Source organism: Crocodylus porosus, unplaced genomic scaffold (genome assembly GCF_001723895.1).
Source record: "Crocodylus porosus isolate Cpor-Errol unplaced genomic scaffold, CroPor_comp1, whole genome shotgun sequence".
Taxonomy (NCBI): Eukaryota; Metazoa; Chordata; order Crocodylia; family Crocodylidae; genus Crocodylus; species Crocodylus porosus.
The window spans coordinates 37,612,802-37,626,963 of record NW_017728910.1 but is presented as its reverse complement, the minus strand read 5'-3'; the positions used below and the strand labels follow the sequence as shown (position 1 = coordinate 37,626,963).

General features: G+C 43.0%; 1 protein-coding gene across 1 annotated transcript in view; it reads right to left on the bottom strand.

The window, feature by feature from the left end:
- CUL3 (cullin 3) overlaps window positions 1-14,162 on the bottom strand; it is a 92,362-nt gene that overhangs the window by 56,240 nt on the left and 21,960 nt on the right. Inside the window, exon 2 of the mRNA XM_019533059.1 lies at window positions 5,299-5,496. Coding sequence (XP_019388604.1) covers window positions 5,299-5,496 — 198 coding nt within the window. The remainder of the gene's footprint in view (window positions 1-5,298; window positions 5,497-14,162) is intronic.

Genomic DNA, 14,162 nt, shown 5'->3' with positions numbered 1-14,162 from the left:
TAGAAGGAAATGAGATTGGTCAAGCAAGACATACCCACAACAAACTTGTGCTGGCTATCCCTTAGTATGTTGGTGTCAGCCAGTCCATTAAGGATGGCCTCTTTAATAAACTTTTCTAAGATCTTCCTCAGGATAGAAGTCAGGCTGATGGGCCTATAGTTAGCCAGATCCACTTTCCTCCCTTTATTGAAGACAGATACCACGTTGGCCTTCTTCCGGTCTTCGGGCACTACACCAGAGCGCCATGAGTTTTCCGTGCCAGGGGCTGGGCTAAGATGCTCACCAGCTCCTTGAGTACCCTGGGGTGTAGACTGTCAGGGCAGGCTGACTTGAAGCTATCCAGTTTCTCAAGACGTTCCTTCACAAGGTCAGCATTTATGGAGGGCAAGGGATCTCCCTCACCCGGACCTCCCTGTTCCATAGTGGGCATGGGCATCCCATGGGGCTGATGAAACGCAAAGTACCCATTTAATAGGTTGGCCTTTTCCTGGGCATCGGTTGTCAGTTGCCCCATCTGGCTCAGCAGGGGTCCAATGTTGCCCTTGCTTTTCTTCTGGCTCCCCACATATCTGAAAAAGGACTTTTTACCGTCCTTGATGCTCGAAGCTAGTTGGAGTTCAGTTGCAGCCTTGGCTTGCCTGGTTTGCTCCCTGCAGGACCAGACCACTGCAGAATAATCCTCCGTGGAGGTGAATCCCGTTCTCCATCCTTTGTAGGCTTTTCTTTTTAGCCTCAGGAGGTCTGCTAGGTCCCTGGAGAGCCAGGGGGGCTCCTGTGCCCTCTTGCTGCCTTTCCTTTGAGATGGAACAGACTTAGCTTGTGCACTGAGGACCGCTCCCTTGAGGAGCAACCACCGTTCTTGAACTCCCCTCTCCCTGGGGTCATGGTCCCTTAGGGCCTCACTGACAAGCCTCCTGAGCTTGTCAAAGTCAGCTTTTCTGAAGTCAAGGACTTCCGCGTTGCTGACTGACTTGCCAGCTTTATGGCAGATGGTGAAGGGGATCAGCTTGTGGTTGCTGTCACCCAGCTTCCCATCAATCACAACATCATGGATTAGGTCAGCTCCAGTAGCCAGTACCAGGTCGAGCAGCGCTTTGCCTCTTGATGGCCAATAGACTTCTTGAGTCAGGTAGAGGTCATCCACGCACGAGAGGAAGCTTTGCAACCGCTCAGATTTTGCTGAGAGGTCCTTCCATGAAATGTTTTGGTAATTGAAGTTGCCCACGACAACCACGGTCCTGGAGCATGCGGCCTCAGCCAGCTCCCGGGCGAACTCCTGGTCAAGCTCTTGACTTTGGGTGGGAAGTCTGTAGTAGACTCCCACCGTTGTGTCCCTGTGCCATGTTCCCCATGAATTTTAACCCAGAGGGTCTCCAGTCATCCACCCTGGTCACCAATATCAGCTTGCAGGGATATGTAGCTTTCCTTAACATAGAGCTATACCCTCGCCCCTTTTATCTTGATGTTGGACGCAGTGTGGTGGTGCCCACCACGTGCAGGCTGCACACATGCTGCCCCACTGCGAGCCCAGGGGAGGGGGAGAAGGAGGCTGGCATGTGGCCAGCTGCACAGCTCCGTGACTGGCTCTGCAGCAGTGGTGAGAGATGGTGGCTAGGGGAGCAAGGGAGCAGTGTGGTGGCGGCTGTGGCCATTGTGCGGGATGGTGGTGGGAATGGCTGCATGCCACCCAGCCACCACCACATTGCTACTCTGCACCCTGCTCCAGGCACGGCTCCACGGCGAGTTTTTATAGGCAGCAGCTGTCACCACTGGCTTGGCCCTACAGGTAAGCGGCAGCAGCTGCTGCGTGTGAGCTCCCACGCCCCCCTAGCCACCATCCCTCACCACTGCTGCAGAGACGGTCACAGGGTTGTGCAGCTGGCCACATGCCAGCCTCCTTCTCCCCCTCCCCTGGCCAGGTGGCATGTGTGTAGCCTGCACATGGCGGGCTCCACCACACTGCGCCTCATATCACTTGCCCACCAAGCCTCCCGCAGAGGATACCCCTGCCCTCACCTCCTGGCCCTGCTTCTGGATGCAGTGTGCCACCTCGGGCGAGCAGCACCCCCACTCCCTCAGCCCCCAACCATCTTCCCCAGCCCTGCTCCCAAGCCCCACTTACCTCTAGGATTTAGGGGCAAAGAGCATGGCTCCGTGGTGGCAGCACTTACCTGCCGCCACCACCACCCTGCACCGCTGCAGAGCTGTGCAGCCAATCACGATGCATAAGCAGCAGTATGGTGGCAGCTGCTGCACGCACACCCCCATTTCCACGCCCCATCCGGGTGGCACATATGTGGCCTGCAAACAATGGTTGCCCACAAAGCTGTGCAAGTAGCTGTGGGATCACATCTCAGGGTACAGGGGGAGAGTCACGGTGGTGGCCTCCATATGCGAACCCCCTGTCCGGCTAGCTGGCGTGTGTGTGGCCCGCAGAGTGGCACCCCTGCTTTCATCCGCAGGCCCTGCTCCTGGGAGTGGGCACAGGGCATACACTCCCCGCCCTTCTTGGTCTACTCCCCAGCACCTTCCCTTTCCCCTGCCCTGCCCCGCCCCTTCCCCCCCCCCACAAGCCTGCCTGCTGGGGTGGGTGTCTGCATGTCTGTCCCTGTGTGTCTGTGGGGCTGGGGTGCTGTTGTGAGGGGCATCAGGAAGGCAGAGTGCGGGGCACCAGCAGCGCTGGGGAGGGCTGTAGGGGGACCTTTAATTTTTATCATGGATTTTGGGTTTTTAAAATCAGAGAATTTGTGATTTTTAAAATCAGAGAAACCCAGGATCCCTGATGATCACAAAAACACTTTCGACTAGTATGCCAATTTTTTTAAAGCTGTGTATAAAACTTTTTCCTTAAGTGTCTGTTCTTTTCTAATGTAAATGCTGGCTGAGCATAAATCACAGCTATCAGTTAAATAAGGATTACAGAAAAGGAGTTCCTAAGTATGCCACAACAGAAATACACTTCCACATTCCAAATCTGAATACCACTAACTATAAAGAAATGTTTTCACATAAATGAGTAACAGATGCCTAAGTTCTGTAGTCTGTGATCCTCAAACAACCCTGAACTGGGCTCTTATGTTACAATATACAATGCAAGCAGCATGACTGGTACACAGAATCAATGAGACCATAACCTGTAAAATGCAAGGACATATATTGGGAGTGGACAGAAAAAAATACAATTCTGTTTCACAGAGAAAGTCCATATTTCACAATCAGGTGTCAGTTCTACCAGACAAAAAAATTTAGGCAACGAACAATCAGCAAATTTCAGTGGGAAATGTTTTGTTGAGATTTTTATAATCTAGAATTTTCTCTTTGAATATAGATTTCTGAAGGACTTTTGGTTAGAATAATTTTACCAACTGTGACAGTTAAAATAGATTCTTAACATTAAGTAAGTCCTAAAAGAAAAAACTGTAGCTTTGGAAAGAAAAAACATACATTTTTGGCTCTAAGTGCTTTACATAATAAAAAGCTTAGTTTTTGGGGAGTTGGGGGGTGATCTGTATTAGGATTCAAATCCCAATCCTTTTAAATGGATAAAAGTCTACTGCAACACTGTAATCACCCAGTGTTGACTGTAAGCAAAACTTAAGCAACAGATAAGACAAAATTCACAGGAAACTAAACATCTGAGGCATAAGCCATGCTTTACACAAGTAGTATAGGCAAAGAATGTACATACTGTGAAAATAAAATAAATGATGGTGCAGCACCAATCACTAATAATCATTATGGGCTTGCAGTGTAAATCCTTCAGTCTCTTTGTACTTAACCTGCATTACGTTTAGATATGAGGCCTTACCTGGAGTACTGGATCCAGTTTTGGGTCCCACAGTTCAACAAGGACATGGACAGTTTGGAAAGAGCTCAGTGCAGGGCAACAAAAATGATCAGAGGCCCAGGAGATGAAACTTATAAGGAAAGACTGAAAGCATGAGGGTTATATAGCCTGGAGAAAAAAATGACTATGGGGAGATTAGATAACAGCCTTCAAACACCCAAAGGGTGATTATAGAGAAGACGGAGACAGGCTTTTTTTCCTGTGGCTGTAGAGAAAAGGACTAGGAGCAATGGCCTCAACCTACAGAAGGGAAAATTTAGGCTGAAGGTTAGGAAGAACTTTGACTGTAAGGTTGGTCAGGTATTGGAACAGTCTACCTAAAGAAAATGTACAAATGTCCATGCTTGGAAACTTTCAAAAGCATGTTAAACGGACACTTGGCTGGCATGATCCTGCCTTGGGCAGGGGGCTGGACTAAATAACCTTGTGAGGTCCCTTCCAGCCCTGCTTCCCTATAATTTATATGACAAAACACATTTAAAGACTTTTTAAACTAAAACTGTCTGAAGCATGACTGGCTACAATTCTGTAAGAGGCCTGGAGATAAGCAGCTACAGAAAAGCAGCTGCTCTCTGGACTGCAATAAATTAGAAGACAGGCAGGCTTGGATTCTGCTACAAGAAAAAAAGTATTGGATATCCTATCTAGATTTCTGGCCATGGTTCCAATAGGAAATCTTCAGTGCTGCTTTTACTTGGCAAAAGTAAGTTTAGACTAGGTTCACTAACACACAATAATTAAAACAGACCCAAACTTTGGTCACTTTCCTTATCCAGACAGGACCCAAAGGGGTCCATATCTTGCGCATCAAAGCAAAGGTTGGAAGGATCTCTCATCTGCAGAATGAAGGAGATTGCTTATTTATGTTTCTGACTGACTTAAGTGTATGTTTTGAAAAGGCTGAAAACGTTAAGAATGCAGACCTATTTAGTTGAGAGAGGGAGGGGGAGAGGGACAGGGAGAGGGAGGAGAGATGGATGTTTGTGCGCATTGCCTGGTGACTAAATAATGTAATCCCAGCACAGCTCCATTTCATTAGCTCATGAACAACAGCCCATCTTATCCAGGGATCTAGTGCGTTTGCAGACTGAGAAGTGAGGTTATTACTTATTAGTAAGAGAACCAGAGAAATGACCTGATATAACCCTATCAAATGCTACCAAATAGCCAGAAAATGTGACAACTATTCGACATTTGTGCAAAAACACATTCGTACACATTCAAAATTTGTGTGTCATTTTTCATTACCAGTTTTCAACAAAAGTAATTTTCTTCAATATGAAATCCATTTATGCTTGGTATTAGTCTGAGACTGCTATGTTACAGTAACTGGATTTTATTTTAGCTCATGTATCAAATTTGGATTTTTGTCAGATAAACCACAACTGTACAGAGATCAGCTTGCATATCAGAAAGAGAGAATGATTTTAATACAGAATATCATTAAGTACCTTGTTTATGAGATGCTCAGTGACTACTTCTCTTAGTCCAGTGTAAAGTTTTTCTCCATGTTTATGTAACACCATAGTATATGCATTCCTATACAGTTCCTCAAAACTGAGACCACTGTTGTTCTTACGCTGGATCTCTTGGATGGCATTTTTCAGGAGATCCCAAATGCTGTTTACATATTTTTCATCCATGGTCATCTGTCATATTAAAAAAGAAGAAAAAAAGAAAGGAATTATTGTCCAGTATTGGGAATTTTTACAGCTAGAAAATTATCTGAAGCCCATTATAATTTGTAGCACTTCCAGATGCAATTCTGCTGGCCACACTTCCAAACTTAAGAGAAGTATCAAAATAACAGTTTTGTCACAATTGGCAGGGATTAAGCGTTCATTACTCAAAGTCATACTTCCAACAGCATCATTTATAAAAGTCCACTATTTTCCTTTTAGATCTAAAACTTTCACAGGGCTTGTTTCCCCCGCATCACCTTAAATACAAGCACTCCTCTCCAGTTAATCTTCTTCCATTCCAACATGACATACAGCAACTTTCACGCACACCATTTAATCCTACTTTATCTTGCATAATATAAATCTCATGTAAGAGAAATAAGGAGCAGTGATCTTTTTCTCAGCTGCCCATATACCAATTGAATAATTTGTTCTTAATTTACCCCAGGATGCCAAGGTCCAAATGACTCTGTGCTCAAGAAATGTATATGCAAGCATGTATCACATATATAAATGATGTGCATCACTAAACATTTTTGTGAGAATCTGAACCTAAATAACGCTATAGAATATATTCCCAGTGCAGAAAGGGAGAAACAAGTTAAACAAATTGTCTGAAGAGCCACAACGGCCATTGACGTATATAGGGGAAAAAAAACAAAAAACAAAAAAACCCTAAAAAAATGGCGCTTTACCAGAAGAGGAACCACATCAGTTTGACCCGGCTCCTCAACATCTGTAAAGATCATGCTCTTCAGTGGGGCTTTTTAGTACTTTAATCTAATCTAATAGCTGATGCAATCCAAAAAGCCCTGCTGAAGCACATGATCTATACAGATGTTGGGTGAGCCGGGTCAAGCTGACAGTTCCTCTTCTGGGCATCCATTGCACTTGTCGCGGGGGTGCACTGAGCTGAAAATAAAGTGCCTGTTTCTACCCCACCCTGTCAGCAGCCAAGGTGATTTAGCCAGAGAGCTGGTATCAGTTTGTTGTTCAGATCACAATGAGTAATAAATAGTCTCACTCTACTGGCACAATTCTTGTTTAAGCCATTTACTAATAAAGGTGAAAGGTAGCAAAATCCTGTCATTTAAAGAAAGAAGGCTAGGTGCAAAGGAAAAGTGACTTTTTGGGGGGTTTACTATGTTAATTGTCTAGGGGCTGGCTAAGATAAATCTAACTGCAATTTTGTTCTCTCAGAAATAGTGCTCTAACTATACATAATTTTGAAGTATTTCATTTTTCTTGAACAAAGCAACCTAACGTATTACAAGATTAAGCCAGAAAATTGTTTAAGTATCACAATGCGAAATCTGCCATAACTGTTACAGGCATTTACCACACATGCAAGTTTAATTAATTCACTGCCTAAAATGTAACTATAACTGAATCACTTAAAAAGAAGAAATATGTGAAGTTAAACTCTTGTTAGTAAAAACCAAACAACAGTACTGAGTTTAACTGGCATTTCATATTTTTAGGAAGATGGAGAGAAGAAAACCACTGTTTCCAAATGAACTCATGGGAAGGAGGCCTCTGATTAATAAAATACTTTCAAAGTAGCCTCAAATCTTAAAGAGAATTATTCAGTCACAGATGGTAGCAGTAAGGCAAAGATAAGCATCACATGACCAGTTCTACCTCCTTCTGCCACCCCAGAAAATAGAGGTCTTCAACCACTTATAACAAAGAATAAAATAATGAACTAAATATTAAACAAATAACCTTTTTATTAATTTTTAGTTATTCAAACTTTTCAGAATATCAAAGTTTTTAAAGTGTTTGAAAGAGCAAAGTAGTTTGAGACCTCTCTCAGCTCTTAGCTGAAGTGGTACCAGGTGCTATATCTAAACAAAAATCATCACCTCCCACCACCAACATTTTTGTTGAGTGTTCAAGAACAAGAAACCCCCAAAAAACCAAAAATAGGTTTGCAACAAAAAGGTCTTCTTCCAATCGATTATACTTCCACTCTCTTAGTACCCAAGTGACTAACTAATTTGAACTTTCAAGAACAGAGACTAGACTGGTTCCTTGCCATTAAAAAAAAAGATACAGAAATATACACATTCTATATATATATCATAGAGAAGAAAAAAAAACTACTTATACCATTTTTTTTTTCTTTTGATGACCACCTTTTACAGGCAGAGCAATTAGGCTTTTGAGCACTATAAAAGGGAAACAGTAGAGAAAGGACATACCAAAGATTTGGGGGGGGGGGGGCATTATCCAGGTTTTCCAAGAGGTCAGGTTTTTTGTTTTTTTTAAATGAAGATTTGCATTTGCTATACAGCACACCTTAGGAAAATGCAAGTGTCTTCTAACGTGTGCCTCAATAAACACTTTTATGAGCACTGGACGTAAAACTGCCCATTTAAAACTGTATGGTACAATCCACATGAAGCATTTCCAGCTGTTCCCTTATAAAAAAAAAGATAAAAGTTTTATTTTCCTTTTAAACAGGTTTAGCACTCAGGAAAAAAAAATATTTCTTTATTAGAGGTGCGTTGATACATCAGTCCAATATCAGTTCAGTACTGATATAAAGAAAATTGGCTGTACCAGAAATCTGCCTCAAGTGGCTGATAATTTGGTTGATAAATGCCCATGCATATGCGCAGCCGCAGCGCAGCAAGGAGCACAGCCCAGCAGCTGGTAAGAGCCACATGCAGCTGGTAAGTCTGCTGTGGTGCATGGGGAGGGGAAAGGAGGGAGGGAAGGAGTATGTGTGTGTGGGGTTGTGGATCATCAGCACCCCCTGCAGGAGGGAAAGGACAGGGGCAGGCACTGGCCAACCACGGTGGGGTGCGTGCAGCATGGATCCACAGTTTGTCAGCAGGAGCTGGACTGAGGGTGAGGGGCTATGGACACCCCAGATTGCACAATTTGACATTTATATGGTAAGACTATTCCTGCAGACAATGAATTCAAAAAAGAAAAGATCTGATTACAAAATGTCTTTTTGTTACTTTTTTTATGAATAACTATTCAAATAGTACTTAAGTTCCCCTTAACTTAATTTTAATAAAAAGCCTTAGTTATATTGCCTCTATTTATTTTGCCTCATCCTTTGCAAAGAATATTCAATATTTTATTATAAAACTCTTTTTATAAAACTGAAAAGAAATTTAAATATGTTTAAAGTGAAACACTAAACCTACAGTGATTTTGCAGTGACAATATTTAAAGCATTTACTTTGATTATATTTGTATGTCTGTTCACCAAATGCAGCTATTTCAATAAAACCAATTCTACATTTTCTATGTTCCTTTGAGTATTATGATTTGATTAATATTTCCTCCTTTACATGGAGTTTTGCAACTACAGTACAGACAGTAACCATTTAAAAATATCATACTGTTGCTGAGAGAGAAAGATGAGTATGAAAAGAAATTGTTAAATTAAAAGTTTGAGAGGAAGTAGGACAAAATAATTTTAAATTTTTTTTACTGTATATTGCCAAGAAAGGATTTGAAACCATGGAAAGGGCTTTCTGACAAAATACGTGGAAGCTTTTAAATAGGAAGCAAGGAGAATTCAAGTAGCTGAAAATAAACCGAAGCCATGTTTACCTAGGGACACTCACGAAAAAAAGTTAAAGGTGTGCATTTAAATGCATTTTAAACAAGAATGAAAAGGAGAACAAACGTTACTTCTGGCCTGCACATAAAAGGTTCAACACATTGAAAGCTGCTGACAGATGTGAAAAAACAAAACAGCGCTTCACTGGAAGAGGCATCATGTTAGTTCAACCTAACTCCACAGTGTCTGTATAGACTGGGCACTTCTGCAAGGCTTTTTGGTGCTTTTATCTAATAGCTGGTTCAATCAGCTATTAGATTAAGCACTAAGAAAGCCCTACTGATGTGCCCGATCTACGTAGACATTGTGTGAGCTGGGTCAAACTACTGCAATGCCAAGTCAAACTTACTGTGGGGGTGCATCAAGTTTAAAGTAAAGCACCGTTTTTGGGAGGGTTTTTTTACATTTGTAAGCAACCTAAATGTCACATCTTTGGTTAAGACAACTTAACTTTCCAGACTGTTGCCAGATGGGCAAGATTTAACATACATCAGGGAGCAACTGGCTCAGTCCTAGAGAAAAGCCCTGCATAAACACGTCTGGGGAGCTCCATGCCACATGTTCAAATTCAACGCAAACCAGCCACCAAGATGTTCTACGTTCAATGTTTCCCATCTTTGTGGCTGGCTTGTCATTTTTAGTGTATGATAAACTGGTTGACCATTAACAGAAATTAATGTAATGTCTGATAGAGAGAGGCCTTGCACTTAGGGATGTATGTATCCAAGAGCAATCCTACTCAACTGTTCTTAAATCCCTGAACAACCATTACTTTTGTAACATGCCTCTTCTTAATTTTAAAACTAAACCACAGAAAGCAGCAAGGACAAAAAGGACTCAACTTCTTTCTTAATAGTTTTTCAAAAAGATTGGCAGATTGGGACAGGTTTTAAAGACTCAGATGAGTAAGTTCCACCTAGGCATGCATTAGGTCAGGGGTAGGCAATTATTTGGGCCTGTGGGCCACAATTTTTGGGGAGCTGCTGCAGGCTGGGTCAGCACTCATGCCCCCTGCTCCCAGCACAACAGCTCACCAAACCTCCCTATGTGTGATGGAGCTGCAGGTGGGGAGCTGGCATGGGCACAGGCGGGTGGCAACTTCAGCAGAGGAAGCTCAGCCAGGGCCACCAATGCTGCTTCGAAGCTGCCCTTCTATCGCAAGGAGGGGCTGCAGCTGCTGCCTCGAGTCAGTGCCAGCAGACAGATGTGGCAAAGGTAGCAGGGCGTCTCTGCTGTAGGCTCTGGGTGGCACGGCGAGAAGAGCCCCAGTCATTGTCAGGGGGAAGTGGCCACACCTGGTCCCATTTTCTCCTGGCACCAAGCAGCAGCTTCTACCTGGCTGCTGCTGCTCACCATGAGGCCACCTCTCTCTCTCTCTCTCTCCCCCCACCCAAACTGTCTCATGGCTACAGCAATGTCTGCAGCTTACACCAGGTCCCATCCCGTGTGCCAGAAGCAGTGCTGGGTGGGTGCACATTCTCTCTCCCCACCTGAACTGTTCTGCAGCTACAGCAACATCTCAGCCTCATCCACAGGTAACGCCAGCTCCCATCCCACATGTGGGAAGCAGTGCTGGCCAGGCACTAGCATCTGCTGTGAGTGCTGCTGGCAGGTTCCCATTGGGGATCTGGGCATCTACTCAGGGCCACAGGTGACACTGCTGCAGTGCTTCAGCTGCAGACTCAGGCAGATGCCCTGATCCCCAGCAGGAATCTGCTGGCAGTGTCCACACCTGATGCCGGTATGGCACTATTTCCCATGCATGGGGGCAGGAGATGGTGTTACCTGCAGATTGGGGTGGGGGGAACTTCCAGCACAACACAGCAGCCCAAGTAGCTGGCTCCCATGACTCTGTGGCCACCCACCACAACCAGCTGGCAGGCTGGCCCCACAGACCATAGCTTGCCCACCCCTGCACTAGGTGAAAATAGGATCTCGCCATGATCTCTTAAAAAAAAATCGTTGCAAAGAATGCACCAACCTTTAAAGATTTCAACAAGAGACTCTAATCCTGGAAAATGCTGTATCTGTCTGCTACTACTTTTTGACTCATAGGTTAGCTTACAATACACATACATATGGATGTACTTACTGTTCATTAGCTACTATGCACTAATTCTTTCCACTTTAAAATAGAGCATCCACTCAAAGTTAATGCAGGGTACCCAATTAGAATAAAAATTCACCATCTAATTTCCCTGCAAAACTAGCTTCCCTATACAGACAAGTCCCAAATATATTGTTGTTACTCCCTTCTCCTACAATGGGGGAATCCCCTCAATAGCTGCCTTTTCTGTGGGGATTCTTTACTTTGGAAAGTTGAAATCATTAAATAAAATGGACACTGACCAGCATCGTTCAACCACTGACCCAGAATTGGTTCAAACAAGCTTTTATACATAGGATACAAATCTAAGCCATGAAAGAGAGTCAATTAGTATAAAAATGTGCATCTTAACTGTGATTTGACTCTCATCAGTAAAGAAAGAAAAAAAATTAAAAAACAGAAACAAAAAACTAGTACAACCTCTATAAGGGAGACAGACTGGCAGCTGTTATCTTTGACAGAATCTGATGCTGCAGTTTCTGTGATGGCTTTTCCTCAACTTCCAGAAAGTATAAACTATTATTTGTTTCTTGTTTCCTTCACAGCTCCCAAACTCCTATCAGTATGTATATAAAACACACAGCAATAAGAGGAGATACAGTCCAAGTCTATCAGTAGTTTCAGTCTCTCGAGATGAGCTTTTCCCCAAAGAGACCCTGCCATTTTATATTTTAGAAATTGGATAAAAAATGACTTGAGGAAGGTACAAAAGGTATTTCATTAATAATGTTGTTAAAAAATTAAGAGTGAAAGTTAAGCTGCACAGAAATAATATAAAAAGTCATCTAGGTAAACAGCACACATACCATTATGACTTCACCACAAAAACTGCAGATTAGCAGGAATATCTTCACTCTGGTTTATCTCCCATACCACACAGATGCAGTTTTTCACTAAAACATCCTCCATTGTTCATAACACAAATTACAGTCTCTCTTTTCAGCTGCTAAACTATTAACAGTCAAGTATTGCATCCTCAAGATGTTTCTTCATTATTCGAGAAGTTGCATATGTAAATACTAGATATATCTATATAGATAGACACGGAAATATCCATCTACAGGTCTGTTACTCTAATCTGATACTCACACGTGTGCCCCCCCTATATGTATACATGCAAAATTAAGCCCTACCAAAAGTAAATATTCTTTATCCACTGCAAAATCATTAAAATTCAAATATACAAACACAGTATTCTGCTACTAATAATGAATATGTTATAATACTTAACATTATAATGCATTATAGTAGTATAATATTCTGGAGTGCAAGAAAGCTCCAGAAAAAGTAAATTCCAGGTATTTTCATGCTTACACAGGACAACTTTACAGAATATTAAAAGTAATATATTAACTTTTACCATTTAATATTGGGCATTATATCTTTGTCACTTTATTTGTGGCTGCTATTTAAATTACATTTCAAGAAACAACACTGTTGGTACTCTGTTTAGTTGTTGAATGGGGGGAGAAAGGGTGGCCTTTTTTTTTTTTTTAAATAGTACCTTTTAGGTAACTGCTTACTGAAGGTTTCCACAACAATAGAAATCTGTCCTCTGCCACGTTGTCAAAAAAAAACCTAGCTTGTTTTGAAGCAATGGTTTCTTAGAAAAAACAAAGATTTCTAGTAACTTAAATGACCATGGAGCACATCAGTAAGTCATCTATATAAGCTGATAAGAAGACTATATGACTGTTTTTCCCTCACTGTTAAAGCTCCATTTAACTCTTGAACAAGATGTGTCAGGCTTTACATTTTCTTGCTCAAGCCTCTAAATAAGAATTACAAGGAGAGTTATATCTACAGATCGTTTAACTTACAAGACCTTCACTTAAAATATTTTGGAAAATATTTTCCTTTTATTTAGCTAGACAAAACAAAACTGTCTTCATAAAAACAAACATGTACCAGAAGTACCAATACAGTAACCAAGAGACACAAAATTAGTTTGTGATGTCATTAGAACATGTATGCACCACTGAGATTCTTGTATGAAAAGATGTCATACAGGTATTAAAGAGAAAGGAAATAAAAAAAGAAAAGAGCCTAAGGCCTGATCCTGTAAAAGGTGATCCAATAATACACACTCATGCTCTTGTTTCGAACCCCACTAACAAAGCCACTCACTGATCCACAGATGCAAGTCTGATCACATGATTGTTAGCACTCTTCCCGACTATCACTAGATTTACTCAAAACCTTTTAACATAATTTGCTTGAAACTAACTGAATCGCTATGCAGCACAGTAAAATCCTCATACTACAATAACTTTTAATTTACAACTAAAAGTTAAATTGCTGCTGTTCTTGAGGGCTTATGAGACCTTGTTTGATAGATACTAAGTTTGAGGCTTGGAAAAATGAGGACCAGAGCCAGGGGCCTGGCTATCTACTAGGGGTGCACTAATACAGATTTTTGGGGCCAATACTGATAGCCGATTTTTAAGGAGGCATCTCAGGCCAATACCAACTGGATTTCTGATATGCGGCCCAGCAGCTTGAAGAGCAGTGTCCAGCTGGTAAGTCTGTTGTAGTGGAGGAGGAGGGACAGGGGGAAGGGGAGGGGGCAGATCGAGGCCCGTACAGTGAAAGAGGGAGTAGGTCTGGGGCAGACACTGCCCAGACAGGGTGGGGGGAGGATGGAGTTGCGGCTCATCAAGGGGGGGGGTGTGCCCCCAGATCTACGCAGAGCAGGACTGTTCCTGGCAAGCGGTGGGGTGGCCTGGGCTGGGCTGGGCTGGGCTGGGCTCAGGGTGGCAGTACTGGTGTGGGTGGGGGACCTGCAGCCACTCCAAAATTTGCTGTAGCCCCCTCCAACCTCTCCTCCCAGCACCACCACCTCCTGCCCTGAGTGTAGCCCAGCCTCAGCCTGCAGCAGCAGCAGCTCACACTCCCTCCCCTGCCCCCCCATACATTCTTGGGGTGCCATGCAGTGGCAGG